General features: G+C 40.0%; 1 protein-coding gene across 1 annotated transcript in view; it reads left to right on the forward strand.

Moving 5' to 3' along the window:
* CLSTN2 (calsyntenin 2) overlaps positions 1-21,748 on the forward strand; it is a 1,726,577-nt gene that overhangs the window by 1,636,378 nt on the left and 68,451 nt on the right. Inside the window, exons 10-11 of the mRNA XM_069727627.1 lie at positions 13,420-13,586; positions 18,970-19,118. Of these exons, the coding sequence (XP_069583728.1) occupies positions 13,420-13,586; positions 18,970-19,118 (316 nt within the window). The remainder of the gene's footprint in view (positions 1-13,419; positions 13,587-18,969; positions 19,119-21,748) is intronic.

Consider the following 21,748-nt stretch of genomic DNA (forward strand, 5'->3'; position numbering starts at 1 on the left):
CACTTGGAATTTTTTTTACCATTTTCTAGTACACGACATCCTAACATGGCCATAATGACTGAAAAATAAAAAAGTTATGGCTCTTGGAAGGAGGAGGGGAGTGAAAACCGAGAACACAAAAACGGAAAAGGGCAAGGTCATGAAGGAGTTAAAATGTGGTGCCCAAAACTGGACACAGTGTTCCAGATGAGGTCTGACCAAAGAGTAATAGAGGGCAATAATGACTTCACGTGATCTAGACTGTATGCTTCTGTTAATACATCCCAGAATTGTATTTGCCTTTTTTGCTGCTGCATCACACTGTGGACTCATGTTCAGTCTGTGATCTATTAGTGTACCCAAGTCTTTTTCACATGTGGTGTTACTTAGCCCTATTCCTCCCATTCTGTATATGCTTGTTTCATTTTTATTGCCCAGATGTAGTACTTTGCATTTTTCCCTTTTAAAAATCATTCTGTTAGTTGCTTCCCATTGCTCCAGTTTATTTATATCTTTTTGAATCCTCTCTCTCTACTCTAGTATTAGCTATCCCTCCTAGCTTTGTGTCATCAGCAACTTTAATCAGCTTACCCTCAATTCCTTCATCTAAATGATTGATAGAGATATTGAACAATACAGGGCCCAGGACAGAGCCCTGTGATACCCCATTTGAGACATCCTTCCAACTGGATGTGCAGCCATTTACAACCATTCTTTGGGTCCGATCACTAAGTCAGTTATGAATCCACCTAGCAGTTGCCTTGTCCATTCCATACTTAGTCATTTTTTCAATAAGGATTGTGTGAGATACTTTGTCAAGTGCTTTTCTGAAGTCAAGATATACTATAACTACAGCATTTCCCTGATCCAGTCAGTCAGTGATTCTGTCATAGAAGGAAATTAAGTTAGTCTGACATGACTTATTAGTTACAAACCCATGCTGACTCTATTTAATTACTTCATTCTTATCCACGTACTTACATACATGTTGTTTAATAATTTGTTCAAAGATCTTTCCTGGTATAGACGTCAGACTCACCGGTCTATAGTTCTCTGGGTCCACCTTCTTCCCCTTTTTGAAGATAGGAACAACATTTGCTCTTCTCCAGTTATCTGGGACTTCTACTGTTCTCCAATAATTTTCAAAGATTTCTTCTGCTATCTCCTTCAGTACTCTGCTGTGAAATTTATCTGGACCTGGAGACTTGAATTCATTTATGTTAGCTACCATATTTTCTGGTGTATAAGACGACTGGGCATATAAGACGACACCCAACTTTTCCATATAAAATATGGAATTTGGGATATACCCGCCGTTTAAGACGGGGGTCATCTTATACGCATGTGGTTCCCAGGGTTGGGAGCAGAGGAGACTCTCCTTCAGGCTCACATGATCGCTCACGTGACCACATGACCACGACGTCATCGAAGGTCCTTCACTCACTGCATTCTTAGGAATGGAGGCAGACGCTTGCACCGCTGAGAGCCAGGGTCCGTCGCAGGGGTGAGTATATCCATATTTTTTATTTTTATTCTTTATTTTTTACATGAATATGGATCCCAGAGCCTGGAGGAGAGTCTCCTCTCCTTCAGACCCTGGGAACCATCGAGGATCGCTCCGTGCACCTGTACTCGGCGTATAAGACGACCCCCGACTTTTGGGACAATTTTTAGAGGTTAAAAAGTCGTCTTATACGCCTGAAAATTTGGTAAGTGTTTCCTCATTATCTTTCTGTTTATAGATATCCTGGATTCTTCTGTTTCCTTAATAGGACAGTGAAAATCAGTTGATGTTATATTTCCTTTCTGAGAGAAAACAGATGCAAAATAGGAATTTAAAATTTCGGCCTTCTCAACATCCTTTCTTATCATTTCCATCCTGTAAAAATCCTATTGCATCTTTGACTTTTCTTTTACTTTTGACATATCCCCAAAATCCTTTTTTTTGGTTTTGACGTCCCTTGCAAGCCTTAATTCATTGTCAACTTTAGCAATTCTGATTAGTGCCCTGCAGGTTCAGCAGACAGCATTATATTCTTTTTTAGATATGCCTCCCTCTTTCCATTTGATAAACATTTATTTCTTCCTTTTTAACATGTGTTTAAGTTCTGTGTTCATCCATCCTGGTTTCCTTAAATGCTTCCTATTCTTCCCTAACAATTATGCTTTGAGAATCTCATTTTTCAAAATTTCCCATTCTTCCTGGACAATTTTGTCCTTAAGGATATCCAGCTATTGGATCCCTTCGATTCTCTTTCAGAGTCCCTTAAAATCTGCCCTTCTGAAATCTAACCTTGATGTCTGAGTCTTCGCAGGTCTTTCTCCTCCTATAAAAGCATGCCATCCACAGAATCAATTAATCAGTCAGACTCTCACCTTTACAACATGGGCGATACCAAAGAGCTTTCTAAGGACGTCAGAGACAAGATCATAGACCTGGACAAAGCTGGAATGGGCTACAAAACCATATACAGTATGATGCTTGGTGAGAAGGAGACAACGATAGTAAGAACATGGAAGAAATACAAAATGGCTGTCAATTGACATTGATATGGGGCACCATGTAAAATCTCACCTCATGGGATATCCTTGATCATGAGGAAGGTGAGAAATCAGCCTAAAACTACACTGGGGTAACTTGTTAATGATCTCAATGCAGCTGAGACCACATTCACCAAGAAAATCATTGCTAACACATTACGCCGTAAAGGTTTAAAGTTCTGCAGTGCCACAAGCTCTCCCTGCTCAACAAGGCACATGTGCAGACCTGTCTGAAGTTTGCCAATTGACATCTGGATGATTCTGTGAGTGACTAAGAGAAGGCGCTGTGGTCAGATGAGACAAAAATTGAGCACTTTGGCATTAACTCAACTCGATATGTTTGAAGGAAAAAAAATGCTGCCTATGACCTAAAGAACACTTTCCCCACTGTCAAACATGGAGGTGGAAACATTATATTTTGGGGGTGTTTTTCTACTAAGGGCACAGGACTACTTCAACACAACAATAGGAAAATGGATGGAGCCATATACCGTAAAATCCTGAGTGACAACCTCCTTCCCTTCACCAGGACATTAAAAATGGGTCGTGGCTGGGTCTTGCAGCAAAACAATGACCCAAAACATACAGCCAAGGCAACAAAGCAGTGGCTAAAAAGAAGCACATTAACATCATGGAGTGGCCTAGCCAGTCTCCAGACCTTAAACCCATAGAAAACTTATGGAGGGAGTTGAAGCTCTAAGTTGTCAAGTGACGGCCTCAAAATCTTAATGATTTAGAGATGATCTGCAGAGAGGAGTGGACCAAAATTCCTCCTGACATGTGCGCAAACCTCATCATCAACTACAAAAAACATTTGACTGCTGTTAGTGTCAACAAGGGTTTTGCCACCAAGTATTAAGTATTGATTGCCAGAGGAATCAAATACTTATTTCTCACTGCAAAATGCAAATAATTGATATACTGTATATAATTAATATAATTAATATAATTTATACAATGTGATTTTCTGGATTTTATTTGTTTTATATTCTATCTTTCAATGTTATAATTAACCTACCCTTAAAATTATAGACTGTTCATGACTTTGTCAATGCGCTAACTTACAGAATCAGCACTGATCAAATAATTATTTCCTTCACTGTACTATGGTGCTGTTTACCTGTCTGTTTTTTTAACAACCTATTGACTGCTTGTCTATTTTTATCCTATGAATGCATTATACTCATCTATACAAGTCTATGGGTCTGTGAAAACTCAGACAGCACACTGAGGCATCTAATTTATGTCCTACTTCTGTCCATTCTTCATTCCCTGGTTAGAGAAGCTTTGAAATCTCCATCAAATTTTTTTGCATGCGAGAAAAAGTAAAAAAAGCAGTCATGGTAAAAACTGATACACTGACCAAACACTGATGAAAATCTGATCGAAACCACTGATTCAAAAACTTGCAAAGCTGAAATTAGTAAGAAGTATAAATCATATTCTTAAATGACGTATGATAAACATTTAAGAATGTGTCTGTTCCATTCTCTTGCTCCAGCAGGGATAATGCACTACAAGCATTGGGACTGTGTAATAGATTGCCTGCTTTTAATGTTTATATGATTCAGCACCATGGACAAGGAGCAGCAAAGATATAATATAGTAACATGGCCAATTCTAGCTTTTCTGTTACTTGAGATGAAAATCTAAATGACATAGTCCAAAATAACGGGATGCTTATTATACTAACCGTCTTGGGATTTTAATAAGCCTCCTCACCCCCTACCCTCTTATAGCAATCAAGGAATGTCCTGATAAAATAATGAGCTGTTAACTGGTTCATGTAGCTGTATATGAACACCCAATCCTTACACTATGGCTGGTCCGAACAACAAAAGCAATTGTTACCATCCACCTCTCGTGTCGCCCTTTTTCCTATAGATTGTAAGCTTGCGAGCAGGGCCCTCATTCCTCTTGGTATCTGTTGTGAACTGTGATTATTGTTATGCTGTAATGTCTATTGTCTGTACAAGTCCCCATTATAATGTAAAGCGCTGCCGAATATGTTGGCGCTATAGAAATAAAATTATTGTTATTATGAGCTACAGACACCAAATTAAGTGGTATAATATTCAAAGATTCATATCGGCAGTTAGCATGCAACTAAAGGGGTGGCAACCTAGCATGATTAGTGGCACAACAAGACTCTTATTAAGGCATGTCACTGAGGGTAGGCCACAGCATATTAAAGGTAAGATGTGCAGCAGGAGGTCCTGACTGTAATGTCACCTTCAGGAACCCCTTACATTGTATTATGTTTCCCATTATACACACCATACAGTATAATTTCCCCCTTTGGGGCCCCATATAGTAAAATGTCCCCCTCTCTAGCCCCTATACAGTGCAATGTCACCCTGTGTAGCCTCCATACAGTATAATATACCACATTCTGGCCCTCATTGTATGATGATGTCCCCCATTGTGGCCCTAATACATTATAATGTCCAACATTCTATCTACCAAATAATTCCAAAGCTCCGTATTTTGGTGCTGTTCACGTTTAATTAAAAAAAAAATATTCCTCTTACACTCAATTGATGAGCAGCTCCTTCTTCAACCTTCATTGTTCAGCACAAGCAGTGCATTTCATTGCCATAATTGTGCCTCCTGGTTACATCCATCAACATCAGCTGCTGGCCTCTGATTGGCCAATGTTATGTATAGGTTTTGTGAGATGGGTAGTCATTCTCTCTCTACCTCTCTGCACAACAGTACCTTTCAACTGGATGTGCTTCCAAGGAGGCATATCTAACTGAAAACAGGTCTGACAATAGCAGACCCATTGCACCTCAGGCCCACAATAATAACACCATTGCTTGAATTGCTGCAACTGGCCCACCACCTAGCTTGTCAGTATCATTTTAGTCTGCCAGGGGAACAGCAACATTTTTCCACACCCTTTATTATGGCTCAGAATACAGTGTGATACAATATTCTAATGTTTCCTCAAAGAAGGACTGGTCCTGCAATGTAAGGCTATATTAATAAATCTGTGTGAATTTTACCACCCATGAAAAAAATACTGTATTTTGTTCACTCAGATGTTTTCCTAGTTGCATCTAGAATCAGACTGGGGTGTCTGGGACCCACAGGAGGAATTGACCCTAGGGGCTCACCCCTACAGCTATATGCAAATACCTGTTATCCCCATTATAATGGAGCATTGACTCTAAAACACAGGAGGCAGGTGCACATCTACTATGCACATGCCATAACTGGAATTATGGTACTTTACATTAAAGTTGTTCTCTGGTGAAAACAAGTTATCACCAATCAGCAGGTTAAGTAGATGATAACTTATTGATCGTTGGAAACTGCATCGCTCAGAAGAACGTGGAACTTTTATCCTTGACAGGACACTTTTATCACCATTTTAAATATTTTTCCTAATCCAATTTTTGTGTGATGTATCAGCACTAAATAGTCTAAGTTGTTGAAGTAAAGTGATAAATATATAGGCATCAATTACATTTATGGAATCAAATAGCTAAAATTTGGCATGTGAAAATGTATTTACTCCTTTTGTTACGAAGCCCCTAAAAGATTTCTGGTGCAAGAAGTTATCTTCTTAAGTCACATGATTAGTGAAAGGAAGTCCACCTGTGTGCAATCTAAGTGTCACATGGTCTGTCAGTATATACACTCCTTTCCTGAAAGGCCTCATAAGCTGCAACACCTTTAAGCAAGAGGCACCACTAACCAACCACCACCATGAAGACCAAAGATATTTCTAAACAAGTGGGTTATAACAAAAAAATGCAGTCTCTGATGATCTCCCAGAGCACCATCAATCCATTATCTTCAAATGGAAAGAAAATAGCACCATAACAAACCTATTAAGAGAGGGCCACCCAAAACTCTGAGCCCGAGTTCCCAAACAGACTGGAGTATTTGTCCATAGGACCACAATAAGCTGAAATTAGTAGGAAACATAAATCATATTCTTAAATGACGTATGATAAACATTTAATAATGTGTCTGTTCCATTCTGTTGCTCCAGCAGAGATATTGCACTACGTGCATTGGGACTGTGTAATAGATTGCCTTCCTTTAATGTGTATATGATTCAGCACCATGGACAAGGTGCAGAGAAGACATAATATAGTAACATGGCCAATTCTAGCTTTTCTGTTGCTTGAGATGAAAATCTAAATGACACAGTCCAAAATAACTGGAGACTTATTATACTAACCGTCTTGGGCTTTTAATAGGCCTCCTCACCCCCTATTCTCATACAGCAGTCAAGGAATTTCCTCATAAAATAATGAGCTACAGACACCAAATTAAGTGATATAATATTCAAAGATTCATATCGACAGTTGGCATGCAACTAATGGGGTGGCAACCTAGCTTGATTAGTGGCACAACAAGACTCTTATTAAGGCAAGTCACTGAGGGTTTCCACAGCATATTAGGGGTAAGATGTTCAGCAGGAGTTCCTGAGTGTAATGTCACCTTCAGGAACCCCTCACATTGTATTATGTAAGTATATCATATATGTATATATACATCGGGTCCAACGGCTTAGGGTCTTTCTTCCCCCTGCCTGCTTGCTAAGTCCTATGATTACAGCATTTAGGAGGTTAAAGTGCCAGGAGCGGTTCTGACACCGCTCCTGGCACTGAGATCACTCACGCACAGCCTATGTGTGCACAAAATTGACTGAATGTACTCAGTAAATCTAAGGTCAGTATGTACCATCTGACCATGATGTACTGAGTACGTCCAAGGTTGAAAAGTAGTTAAGGTTTCATGCCTAAGAATTTTTCTCACTGTCCAAGAACCCCATCAACCAAATACAATATTATATTGGTGTAATAAATATATAATTTCACACAATGACACGATACTGTAAATGAATAGTGCTAACAATTTATAGATACACATGGCCACATTCTCCATATGCCAGGTTTGGCATTGTGTGAAATGTGCAGTTGGACATTGTATATCTCACATCTGGTCAAGCATCTGTTGATCAAGCAATTTCCTCACCTTCTGAACCTGCGAAAGCTGCTAGTAAATATTCCTAGTAAATAGGTAAATAAGAGCAAAGACCTGATCTTCCAAAGCTGCTGTAATAAATGGCTATATACATAACATTTATTCACTATATCGCAACTTCACATGAATATTGTGTATCTCTGAAACCCAACATTATAACGCTTTTTTAGCCACCAAAGAATCAATTATCCTAACACTCTGCGAAGTGTACAGGGTTTTATGCCAGGCTGCCCTTAAAACAGAGCTAAGGTCTATTGTTACATAGTATTAGCTAAGATATAAATATAATGTAAGTTATAATGTAATTTAAAAAAATAACGATTACATTGCAAATAATCAAGCTTGCAACTCGAGAGAACATAAAAATACAGCAAAGTTTTTTTAAATGTATTATCAATGAAATTTGACACTGAAGTTCTTGTTTAATTAGATTTTTTTGGTTATAGAAAACTCTAGCAAAACAAACTACAGTAAAAAATAAATAAAACTATTACTACCTAATATTCTATTCAACTAGAAAAATGTTAATTATTTCATTTTAATCTTCTGCATCTTTTTGTAAGATTAGCTATGTGGTGGAGACGAGTGCCAGATTATCAGATATTGTGGATGATGACTCGTTGGAATACTGGAAATTGCATTGCAGTAGGATTTATATTAGAAGAACAAATGCTGTATCTAAGTAAAAGTAAAAATATCACACTGTCTTAAGTAATAGCTCTTAAGAACTAAGTACACCTTTGACATCGAAAAGATTATTTTGACGCCTTTAGTTAATAACATGGCACTTACAGTTGTTCCCGTCTGCAATTTGCTGTACTTAGTTGCTTTTTAGATACCTTTGATGCAGTTTATAGTTTTATCCCAGTTTCAGATGTTTCTCTTGTGGGAGTGTTCCTCCCCAGAACATAGGCTGTATGTGAGGTCTGTGAGAACCTTGGCTCCTGTGGTCTTTATAAGCAAATATTTAATTATAGCCTTAATGATATACGTCTTTCCTCTTCAGGCGTTTTCCTCTTTTTCTGTAAACTGTTTTGTGCGTCCTCCCTAATATACATTCTCCTACCTCCATTCTGTGGATAGCTGTATAAACCCCTCCGTCATTGGCAGACACAGTCAGGAGAGGGTTCTAGTGCAAGAACAGTATATGAGCCCTTTGCAGCCCGATGGGTTATCAAAACACACAATTCCACATGCTTTGGAGGTAGAAATGGCCCCCTTACCTCTTGTGCCCTTCTTGTGCCACCTCGGTAGTATCAGTGAAATGTCCATCCCTGCCCCATTTCTCTCTCTTCAGCTGTATTTCTCACTGAGAGATGGCAAGGCGGCATCAGAACTAGAAGCCGATGTTCTGATAATTTATAACCTTTTGCAGACCATTCGCATAGATACATGACTTACAGACATTCTGAAAGCAGCAAAATTGTAGAACATTTTTGTTAAAGAACATTTAAAAAGTTGCTTAACTTTGCATTTACGAAGTAAGTAAATAATAAAAAATCTACGTGTAAATATATGTAGGTATGTATAGTATTTAAATGGGTTTTCTGCTACTTTTTTGAAGCTTAACCTTGTCTGTAATGGCCCATATTCATCCTACCAATTATCTCTGTTGTCTCATGTTCAGAACAGTAAAGAATGGCAAGAAATGGAGCCTCAAAGTCAAAAGTTCAAAACATTGTTACCCTTTTATTCATCAACATACACTATTTAGAAATTTGTTTATTCACAGCTGCTGAGGGGCAAGACATAAAATGGCGACAACCCATTAAATATTACATTAATGAGTTCAGCATAAACACAAGACAAGTCAAAGCTTCACTGGTGTGAAAAGCTGACATGGTAGATGCATTATGTATCCTGTAATAACACGGATACTGGAATCAGGATCATAAGCTAAATCATTCTTCTCTATAGATAATGCTTTTATCACAATGATATGACTACTTGGTTGCTTTAATCACCAAAATCTCCTATAATCAACTGACAGGACTGTAATATATTCTGAGATAATGTGGACATTTATCTTCTTCACAAGTAGAGTTTGCCATTTTTGTAGATAAAAGCAATCAGAGTGTATTCTTACAGTAATATGCTAAGAAAGTTTGATGTTGACTGAAAGGTTACGCATAAAAGAGATATTATAATTTTCTTATTTACTAGATTTGTCATAATGACAGCATCTATTTATAATAAGAAAGTTCCTGTAAATGCCATAAATACTACTTAAAGACAGGCAGATGTTTGCATTAATGTGGCACGGCAGAATAAAATACCTGTCAACTCCAGTTAATATAATAAATGATACATTGACTACAACCTATTATTTATATCAATTAAAAATAAAGATCTAAATCTTTAATGTTTGCAGCCCAAGATACTTAGTGAACATAGCTTGTAGACACTTGACACATGAACGTATTTAGTAGGCACGTGACACATGAACATAGCTAGTAGACACGTGACACATGAACATAGCTAGTAGACACATGACACATGAAAATAGCTAGTAGACACTTGACACATGAACATAGCTAGTAGACACCTGACACATGAGCATAGCTAGTAGACACCAGACACATGAACATAGCTAGTAGACACTTGACACATGAACATAGCTAGTAGACACCTGACACATGAGCATATATAGTAGACACTTGACACATGAACATAACTAGTAGACACCTGACACATGAGCATATATAGTAGACACCTGACACATGAATATAGTTAGTAGACACTTGACACATGAACATAACTAGTAGACACGTGACACATGAACATAGCTAGTAGACACTTGACACATGAACATAGCTAATAGACACCTGACACATGAACATAGCTAGTAGACACTTGACACATGAACATAGCTAATAGACACCTGACACATGAACATAGCTAGAGGACATTTGACACATGAACATAGCAAGTAGACACTTGACACATGAACATAGCTAGTAGACACCTGACACATGAACATAGCTAGTAGACACCTGACACATGAACATAGCTAGTAGACACTTGACACATGAACATAGCTAATAGACACCTGACACATGAACATAGCTAGAGGACATTTGACACATGAACATAGCTAGTAGACACTTGACACATGAACATAGCTAGTAGACACCTGACACATGAACATAGCTAGTAGACACTTGACACATGAACATAGCTAGTAGACACCTGACACATGAACATAGCTAGTAGACACCTGACACATGAACATAGCTAGTAGACACTTGACACATGAACATAGCTAGAGGACATTTGACACATGAACATAGCTAGTAGACACTTGACACATGAACATAGCTAGTAGACACCTGACACATGAACATAGCTAGTAGACACCTGACACATGAACATAGCTAGTAGACACTTGACACATGAACATAGCTAATAGACACCTGACACATGAACATAGCTAGAGGACATTTGACACATGAACATAGCTAGTAGACACTTGACACATGAACATAGCTAGTAGACACCTGACACATGAACATAGCTAGTAGACACCTGACACATGAACATAGCTAGTAGACACTTGACACATGAACATAGCTAGTGTACTCTTGACACATGAATATAGCTAGTGGACACCTGACACATGAACATAGCTAGTAGACACTTGACACATGAACAAAGCTAGTAGACACCTGACACATGAACATAGCTAGTAGACACTTGACACATGAACAGAACATAGCTAGTAGACTCTTGACACATGAATATAGCTAGTGGACACTATCTACTTACAGCATACCAGTGATCATCCAGCCTAGATATACATTGGTTAGGGAACAAGCATGGTGGCTCAGTGGTTAGCAATGAAGTCTTGCAGTACTTGGGTCCTGGGTTCAAATCTCACCAAGGACAACATCTGCAAGGAGTTTGCATTTTCTCCCTGTGTTTCCTCCCACAAGCTAACGCCATACTGATAGGGAATATAGATTGTGAGTTCCAACGGGGACAGTGCCAATAATGTTTGTAAAGCGCTGTGGAATTAATGGTGCCACAAAAGTTAGTAAAATAAACAAATGAATAGGGAGATTTAATTGTTGGAAATTCTGGTTAGTCTTTTTTGGGACATCCTCACCGAATACATTGCATATCCATACTTTACAAATGTTAGTATGTCTGTACAGTTCAATATTAATACTAGTAAAGAAAATAATATAAAATGTTGGTTAAAGATCAGACAAATACAAGGTCAACTATGTTAAGGGCTTACCTGGTAAGGTGAATTCTTTAAGCTGTACTGGCCATATCAAGGACTGCAACCAAACATGTGGTGCAGATAACACAGATCAAACAGAGCTACGTAGGTGTCTAAATATACATGGGGACTGTATTTATATAGGAAACTTGTATCTTTCAGCAAGGTTGCAGGTATCAAAGGGCTTCAAACTGGTATCTTCTAGCAAGACAGCCATTAATAATCTCTATAACAGAAAAGTTAATGTAGTCTGGTAACTTTCATAAAGAAAATAATTAAAAGCAGCAATATATCTAAACTGGGACCTGTAGTGAGGAAATGGTTAACCACAGAATAGTAGTGTCCTTCTGGAGATGCAAGTCATCCTACTGCATACAGATGATTTTGCAGGACTTAAGTTAAACCCTGCATTATGGAAGAGGAGCTTAAAGTTGCTTTTTGAGAACAAAAATAGTAGAAAAAAATGATCTGGCTTTTCTATATTGAATCCCACAATCTGTGATATCTTAGATTTTTTCAGATCTCTTTCAACTACCTGCTACTTTCCTTGTGGTTTGTTATTATTTATTTGCTGAACATCCTGCCAGCTCTCCCTCTGAGCCATTATATTACATTTCCCATGAGACAGAGCTGTCCCTCAGCTCACACCATCCGCCCACTCCACCTACAAAGCACCTTCTAGAGACTCCTATACAGACTCAAGATGGATAAATCACTACATACACAGTTCCTCATTACTAATATTCCTTGTATTTTACTTGGCAGTGGACTCAGTTGAAGGGTGAGTAGAGTGCGGTTTGTGATTTCATAACAAATTGCAGCTAGGGGAGAAACTTAATTGAAAGGGATCAATGCCTTTAAGGGATTATGATCTGCTTGGACCACTTGAACATCTGTAATCTTTTTGGAAATCTGACAGTGAGCTTTACATTTCCCTGCACTGTCGCCACTGTAGGGAAACACTTCTCGTCTACAGATACCTGTAGGATACATGCACATTAAGCATGTGTTGAGCACAAATACTATTAGATTGATACCTGCCAATTGTGCATCAGGTATCTGTAGATGGGATTTCTCAGAGCCGCTCAGATCTCAATGTAGAGGTGAGTTATGCCAGAAAAATCCTGTAAGCATTTGGGGATAATATAATTAAGGCTACGTTCACATTAGCGTTGTGCGGTGCTGCGTCGGGCGCAGCTGCGGCGACTCATGCATCATGCGCCCCTATACTTAACATGGGGGGCGCATGGACATGCGCTGTCTTGCGTTTTGTGATGCACGCGTCATTTTGGCGCAAGCGTCAGGGCACAGAGGACGCTGCATGATGCATTTTTTTCTGCGCCAAAAATCCTGCAAAAATGAACGCATGCATCACAAAAAGCTGCGTTTTGCATGCGTTTTTGCATGCGTTGTGCGTTGCATCGCCAACGCAGCACCGCGCAACGCAAATGTGAACTTAGCCTTAGCTACTTCTACAAAGACACACACCATCATGAATTTTTACTGATTTCCTCATCTGTAAGTGGCATCTTATGTATTGTACTGTCTACATTGACTTTATTCAAGGAAACTTAATAAAGTCAGTTTTCGCTTCAGTTGTTCAGATTATAGACTCTAAAAATAAAAAAGACATTCAGCTTCCCTTTTATAAGTCTCTTTATTCCTGGCAGGTGGTGAAATTACAAAGCCTAAATTTGCCCAATATTTTCGTGGCAGCATTGCCGGGCTAACTCTGCGCCCTGGAAAGATAGAAAGTCGGAAAGTGATCTCCTGCTTACAAGCCTGTAAAGAAGGACTAGACATCAATTCACTGGACAACCTTGGACAGGGTGTAAAGGTAAAGAAAAAAGATTAAAATGAATGTTTCAAAATTGTGACTTGAGCAAACTGGACCCAGAGACAGTGTTTCAGAACTACATACTTGTGCCTTTATACGATTTTATTCTTGGAAACAAATTATTAGCACTAGATACACCCGTTCTGCGGAATATTGATGTGGTTTTCAGAAATTTGCATTCTCAATTTACAAACAGATTTACATTAACTGTGGGAGATTGAGATATCCAAAAGCCTTATGTGTGCAAAGAGCTAGAAAAGATATACAGTCCAGTACAGTATAGCATAAAAAGTACAGCATGTAATATAGGTATACAAAAATCAGACTTTATTTTTAGTACAGGTTAAAAGCCATAGGGAACAAAAGAAAACAATAGCTGACATATTTCAAGCCTTTTCTGGCCCTTATATGACTAAGGCCTAAGAAAGGGCTAAAAGGCATCATTCTTCCCCCAGAAGGCTGAAAACTGAAAAGGAAGAATACTGGTAATGTGCGCTTCACTTCAGGATTCTCTTTGACTTTGCTGGCATAAGGATTCCCTAGTATTTATTTTGCAAGGAAAAAATGCATCAAAAGCGCACCGTGTGCGCATAGCTGTATAGTCCTTCTGTGTCTGTATTCTGCTACATGGCAGATCATCTGCAAACATATATATTAAATGTTATTCTAATACTCGGATCACATTAAGAAAATGATGCCTATGACGTTTCTATCTAAATTCCGTGGCAAAATTCTATTACCGCCCTGCACTGTGTGAGACATGATGCTTACAGTGTTTCTCATTTTAATTGATTCGCCTTGGAAGATCTCATTCAGATATGTACTGTATTAATACTTAACACGTTCCTTGGCTTCAGAAAGATCAGCAAAGCTCAGAAGTAAACAAAGTTAAGACAGAAGATTTCTATGTGAAGGTGGTTGAAAGTTTGACATCTTCAATATTATACTTAATCTCACAGAACAGGGTGGTGCACCTAATATGGATCGTTATCCAGCTAGATAGAACTGACCTTCAAGTTTTACAAACTCAAGGAATAAGTAAGGAAAACCCTTTTTTGCAGCTCTAAAATTCAACATATTTTGTGTAGTAATGAACTAAAATGATCTCTTCACTGCCAAATTATGCTCTACAACTACACTGTCAAAACTGATTTAAAGGGAATCTGTCAGCAGCGTTTTGCTATGCATCTAGAAAAGCCGTGGAGACACCATCACGTGTTTCTCAATGCAAGCAATAAATAGCCAGGTCTTTCACCGGGAAGGAACAACCACGGGAAGGGCAGCATCCAAAAAGAAAAACCACCTATGCCAAAACATGGTATCCATCCACAGACAGCTGTTTCGGGGTATTTGCCCCACATCAGTGTGGAGTAGGAAACTGGCTATTAGGAGCAGTGCCTAGTACAAGGACTACAAACATCCAACACCGCGGAGACACCATCACGTGTTTCTCAACGCAGTGATCGAGAACACTGCCCCCACCCCTTATGGGGAATATGCAAATGCATGTAGAAAAGCCGCGGAGACACCATCACATGTTTCTCAGCGCAAGCAACAAATAGCCAGGACTTTCACCGGGAAAGGAACAACCACGGGAAGGGCAGCACCCAAAAGGAAAACCACCTATGCCAAAACATGGTATCCATCCACAGAGAGCTGTTTCGGGGTATTTGCCCCTCATCAGTGTGGAGTAGGAAACTGGCTATTAGGAGCAGTGCCTGGTAAAAGGTTTTGCTATGTAATCTGACAGCACCATGAGGTAGGGACAAAAATCCAATGTGTCAATTGGGTTACTGAGTGAAGCAGTTATGATAGAGCCACAGTTTTCTCTGCTGCAGATGTAGCAGAGGTCAGTTGTTGAGCTGTGTATAACCTTGCCCACATCACAAATTTCTGTGCACTTTGTATAGTGATAGAGAGCTGCTAATCAGTACTGGGGGTGTGGTTGGACTAGGATGCATGAAACCAGTTGACCTGTAATGATAATCTACTGTGGCTAATTGTAGTGAAACAGCAAAGCACAGCCCAGTTAGGCTATGTTCACATTTCCAGTAGTGATCTGTTACAATGGATCCAGCAGCAATCCATTAGCAAAAAAGTTGTGCAGGCACAACTTTTTAGTCCATTATTAAATCATTGATCTTTCCTGGATCTGTTTTTGTTTTAACATTAAAATCTATAGAAAACGGATCCGTTAATTAGCCATCTGTTTTTCTTTCAGTTGTAATTAATCCATGTTTTGCCTATTGGATCCATGTGGATATGTGAACATATCCTAAGTGATACATCGATGTAATCAGAGTCTCTGCTCTTACATTATGGTGCTCTTAGATTACATAGCAGAAACCTGATGACGGATTCCCTTTAAAATCGCCCTCTGTCACAGTGATCTCCCTCTTTATAGTGTTGCTTGAGCAGTTCATGAGCTTGCAGAAGAATCCTGGATAGAGCATGGTGAACTGTTGTGATTATATTCCCTGCATGACAATACAGTGCCTCTCTGCCATTATCATAATTTTACTAGTGAAAAAATTGAATATTACATTTACCAGCCTTTTATCTCTATGTCCATTCAGTAGGAACATTATTTTAAAGATTGTACAAAAAACACCACAGTCCTTAAAGAAGCACTCCTCCCATAAAACCTTTATCCTCTTAATATATTGCAATCATCGTATTATATAGCACTGTGTACTTACAATTGCTCATTTTGCCTTTCTTCCCAGGTAATTCTTCTCTTTTCCATTAAGTCTATGTCATCACATGATTAAAAACTGACTAGATGAATCATTGCAGGCTCCATGTAGAAATAGGAAATCTATTTTCCCTCCATAAGTCGCTGCAAATGTTCCTGACAGGGGAAAGGAAGGAACATCTGACTCAGTAGTTGAAGAGACAGATGATCAATGCAGGGATAATAGACTTCCTGTTTCTATAAAGAGCAGAGAAAAGAGAAGAATTATCTGGGTAGAAAGGCAAAAAGAACAATTGTAAGTACACAGTGCTATATAATATGACTGCATTATATTAAAAGGATAAATATTTTGATGGGAGGAGTGCTTCTTTAACATCTTAGAATCCTATGAATATGAAATATAGAAACTTGGAAATCTGCATTATTGTCTAAGTATTTGAGGTTTTTCAGTTAGATGAGCAGTAAAGGCTTTGGGTTGCATTTGCCAATTGTAGACACAGAAAAAATTAATTTAAACCCCTTTGACTTCATATGTTTTCTTTTTTTACAATGCAAAGTTGAACCTTAACCCATTAAAGACCACCGATACGACGGCAGTAAAAGGGCCTTATTCCTCAATGCTGCTTTTGATCAGCGCTGAGGAATAAGGGTATACCTCCCCCCAGCTACTAGAGGTAGCTGAGACCCCATAGAGCATGATTTGGGTTGGTTCTTATCATCTCCAGTCTTGTGATCACCATTATTCACTGAATAACAGTGATCACAAAAAAAGGCAGATTTCCCATTCAATTCTCTCTCCTTTGATATAATCTAGCATACCAGAAGAGAATGAAATCAGGTCCCCCGAGCCCCCCCCCCCCCCCCCATTACCTTCAGCATCCCTGGACCTTCTGGCTCTGTCCCTGGCAATCCACATCATCTTGCTGGAAGAAAATAGTGGGCGCTTGTGCAGTGCGCTTGCCGAGATCTCCCGGCCGGCACTTGGCAACAATAGATTTTTCCTATTGGTTCATTTTGATCACTGTGATAGACCCTATCACATTGATCAAAATAAAAAATAGTAAATCAAACTCCCCTTATCACCCCCATAGTTAGGTAAAAATAATAAAATAAAAAAATATATATTTGTTCCACTAGGGTTAGGGTTAGAGCTAGGGTTAGGACTAGTGTTGGGGTTAGAGCTAGGGTTAGGGTTGGGCTAGGGTTGGGGCTAAGGTTAGTGTTGGGGTTAGAGCTAGGGTTGGGCTAGGGTTAGGTAGGGGCTAGGGATAAGGTTGGGGTTAGGGTTGTGTTGGAGTTAGGGTCGTGCTGGGGTTAGGATTGTGTTGGGGTTAGGGTTGTGGTGTTGGGGTTAGGGTGGTGTTTGAGTTAGGGTTGTGGTTAGGGTTATGGTTGTGGTTAGGGTAGGGATTAGGGTTGTGGTTAGCATTATGATTGTGGTTAGGGTTGGGATAAGGTTTAGGGGTGGGTTGGGTTAAAGCTGTATTGGGGTTGGGGTTAGGACTGTGTTAGGGTTGCAGTTAGAATTCGGGGCTTTCCACTGTTTATGTACAACAGTGGGTCTCCAAACGTGACATGGCGCCTGCCATTAATATCAGCCAATTTTCCGTTCAAAAAACCAAACGGTGCCTCCATTCTGAGCCCTGCCATGAGCCTAAACAGTGGCTTTCCCCCACATATGGGGTATTGGTGTACTCAGGTGACATTGTACAACAAATTTTGTGGTCCATTTTCTCCTGTTAGTCTTGTGAAAATAAAAAAAGTTTGGGTCTAAACTAAATTTTTTATGAAAAAGTAAAATGTTCATTTTTCCTTCCACATTGTTCTAGATTTCGTGAAACACCTGAAGGGTTAATAAACTTTTTGAGCGTGGTTTTGAGCACCTTGAGGGGTGCAGTTTTTATAGTGGTGTCACTATTTTCTGTTATATTTACCCCCCAAACTCACTTCAAAAGTGAGGTGGCCCTTAAAAGATTGGTTTTGTTAATTTTGTTGCAAAAATGAGATTTCAGTGGTCAAATTTAACCCTTATAAGGTCCTGGGAAAAAAAAATATGTTTTAATAATTGTGCTGATGTAAAGTAGGCATGTGGGAAATGTTATTATTAACTATTTTGTGTGACACAACTCTGATTTAAAGGCACAAAAATTAATAGTTTGAAAACTGCTAAATTTTCAAAATGTTTGCCAAATTTCATTTTTTCATAAACGCAAGTCATATCAAAGAAATTTCACCACTAATATGACGTACAATATGTCACGAAAAAACACTTTCAGAATCAGTGGAAGGCCAGGGTCACACCTGCGATTTCAATGAGAAAAACTTGCGCGAGTCTCTTGTATCGTGTCCTGGCACTGCCACCAGCACTCAGGACAGGAGTTTGAGGCTGCATGTATTTTTATGCAGCCGCACGCTCCAGTCCCGTGTGTCGGTGGCAGTGCCGGGACTTGATGCGTGAGACCCGAGCGAGTTTCTCGCATTCAACACGCAAGTGTGACCCCGGCCGAATCCATTCAATTGTTCTAGTGCTATCACCTCATAAAATGACAGTAGTCAGAATTGTAAGAATTGGCTTGGTCATTAAGAGCTTGGTCAACTAAGGGGTTAAGATAAATAAAAAATATCTTTTATATTTGACTGCTTATATCTGTTCGCAGACACATTAATAGTTTGTCTTATTTCCCATAGTACCACTTCAACCCTTCACAATCAATGCTTATAATGGAAGGTGAGGATATTGACAGTATTAATCAAGCTCTCAGAAAGGTGTCTTATATTAATTCACGACAGTTCCCAAACACTGGCAAAAGACGGATCAGGGTATCATCCAAAGTCCAGTAAGTATCATGTTGGCAAAATTTCTCTAAGGGTATAACTCTCCCTACATTTACCCATTTTTATTTAGTTGATATTAGCAATTTCCTCCCATCAAATTAATGCACATATGTGCCACAAATTTATACACATGCTAGTCTGTTAAAAGTTTTCACTTGATGCTCATGAAGCATTTACCCATGTATGTTGGATTTAAAAGGGTTGCTCAGTGAATATAGATTACCTCCTGATAACTCCTCTTCACTGGGCAACTCCTACAAAGTAACACTCCAGTTAAACTGTATACACCATATCATGACTAGTGCAGTTTCTAGTATGGCACCTTGTGAAAAAATAGGGGTTCAGAAATGGGAAAAAATGGGAGAATCCTTGTCATGTACCACCCATACAGCCTCCAAACTAAACGTATCTCAGTGTAATTACTTTATTTAAATGTCCTTAGTACCAATCACAGCACATCTTTCATTTTTGAACAGCATATTACAAAATGAAAGCTGTGTTGTAATAGGTTGCTATGGGCAACAAAGACAGTTTCATACATCCCTCCTATTGGATTCATTTTGACTGTAGGGATCATTTAACCAGTTGAATTTTTGCATTAGTTATTCTCTTCCATTTAACTTTTTAAATCTATTTTCTTCAAAGATGACATTTAGCATATGTGCACACGTAGAATGGTCCACTGCGGATTTTTCCGCAGCGGACTTGATCAATCTGCAGGGCAAAAATGCTGCGTTTTTGCTGCAGATTAATTGCGGATTTACCGCTTTTTTTTGCGGATTTCACTGAGGTTTTACAACTGTGTTTTTCTATTGGAGCAGGTGTAAAACCACTGCAGAATCCGCAGAAAGAAGTGACATGCTGCGGAATGTAAACAGTTGCGTTTCCGTGCGGTTTTTCCGAAGCATGTGCACAGCGTTTTCTGTTTCCCATAGGTTTACATTGTAATGTAAACTCATGGGAAACTGCTGCAGACCCGCAGCTGCGGAAACGCGCGGATCCGCAGCAAAATCTGCATCGTGTGCACATAGCCTAACACATTCACGCCGTAGGTCTTACTATTTCTTAAACTGTATGTCATGTGTGGATGTTCTCAGGAAGTAAGCCCATTCCACATACAGCGAATACCAACTGTGTTACAGTGCCTTGAAAAAGTACCCACACCTCATAAACTTTTCAACAACTTTTTAGATTACACCAACAAACTTAAATATATTTTATTGGGATTTTATGTGATATACCAAAACTAATCAGCAAGTGTTGGTATATGCAAAGGGCTATGCGTGAAGGAAAACTAACATTGCAAATCACCCTGAAAACACCATCCCCACCATTAAAAATGATGGGGACAGCATCATACTGTGGGGATGTGTTTCTTCAACAGGGACAGGAAAGAGGATCAGAGTTGATGGGGAGATGAATGGAACTAAATACAGGGCAATGCTGGGGGCAGGGGTGAACCTAGCCTCTCTGCTGCGTGAGGTGAACTGCAAAATGGCACCTCCCCATACACACCCGGCTCTGCTCTGCTTCGTACACATACACGGATCAGCTTCATACACTTTGTACACACAGGGCTCAGCTCCGTACACCCCGTACATACGCGGCTCAGCTCCGTACACCTCGTACACATGCGGCTCAGCTCCGCGCACCTCGTACACACGTGGTGGCTCAGCTCTGCACACCTCGCACACACGTGGCTCAGCTCTGCACACCTCGCACACACACGGCTCCACTCCGCACACCTCATACACACACACGGCTCAGCTCCGCACACCTCATACACACGCGGCTCCGCTCCGTACACCTCGTACACACGGCTGCACTCCGTACACCTCGCACACACACGGCTCAGCTCCGTACACCTCGTACACATGCGGCTAAGCTCCGCACACGTCGTACACACGCGGCTCAGCTCCGCACACCTCGTACACACGCAGCTCATCTCCGCACACCTTATACACATGTGGCTCAGCTCCGTACACCTTGTACACACGCGGCTCAGCTCCACACACCTCATACACACACGGCTCAGCTCCGCACATATCGTACACGAACGGCACTGCTACATCCACACTGTAAACCCCTCCTGACCCCGTGCATAAGCTTACCCTCTTCCAGCACCATGACAACCAGCACAGCAGAGTCCTGAATACACTGAGGCCACTGATCATGTGACCCCTGACTCCTCCCATCCGGTGATGTCATCACAGGTCCTGTGCGCACAGAACAGCCTTCTATGAGCAGCCCCAGCAGATGCAGGAGAGGAGTGACTTCAGGTTGAGGACCTGTGATGATGTCACAATCACATGACCGGTCACATGAGCTGATGATGGCTGGATGAGGGGATTCGGCCATTCGGGATGGTTGGATGGTTGGAAGCCTTGAATACAGTAGTAACAACTTGCGTCTACGGCGCAAACACAGTTGCTACATTGGCAGAATCTGCTGCCCCCTCTCTTCATTGAAGGCAGTGCCGCTGAGGCAAAGTACTCAACTTGCCAGATGGTAGCGGCGGCCCTGGCTGGGGGAAAACCTGTTAGAGGCTGCAAAAGACTTGAGACTGGGACATATGCTTACCTTCCAGCAGGACAATAACTCTAAACATACTGCTAGAGCAACAATGGAATGG

This window comes from Ranitomeya imitator, chromosome 5 (genome assembly GCF_032444005.1).
Source record: "Ranitomeya imitator isolate aRanImi1 chromosome 5, aRanImi1.pri, whole genome shotgun sequence".
Classification (NCBI taxonomy): domain Eukaryota; kingdom Metazoa; phylum Chordata; class Amphibia; order Anura; family Dendrobatidae; genus Ranitomeya; species Ranitomeya imitator.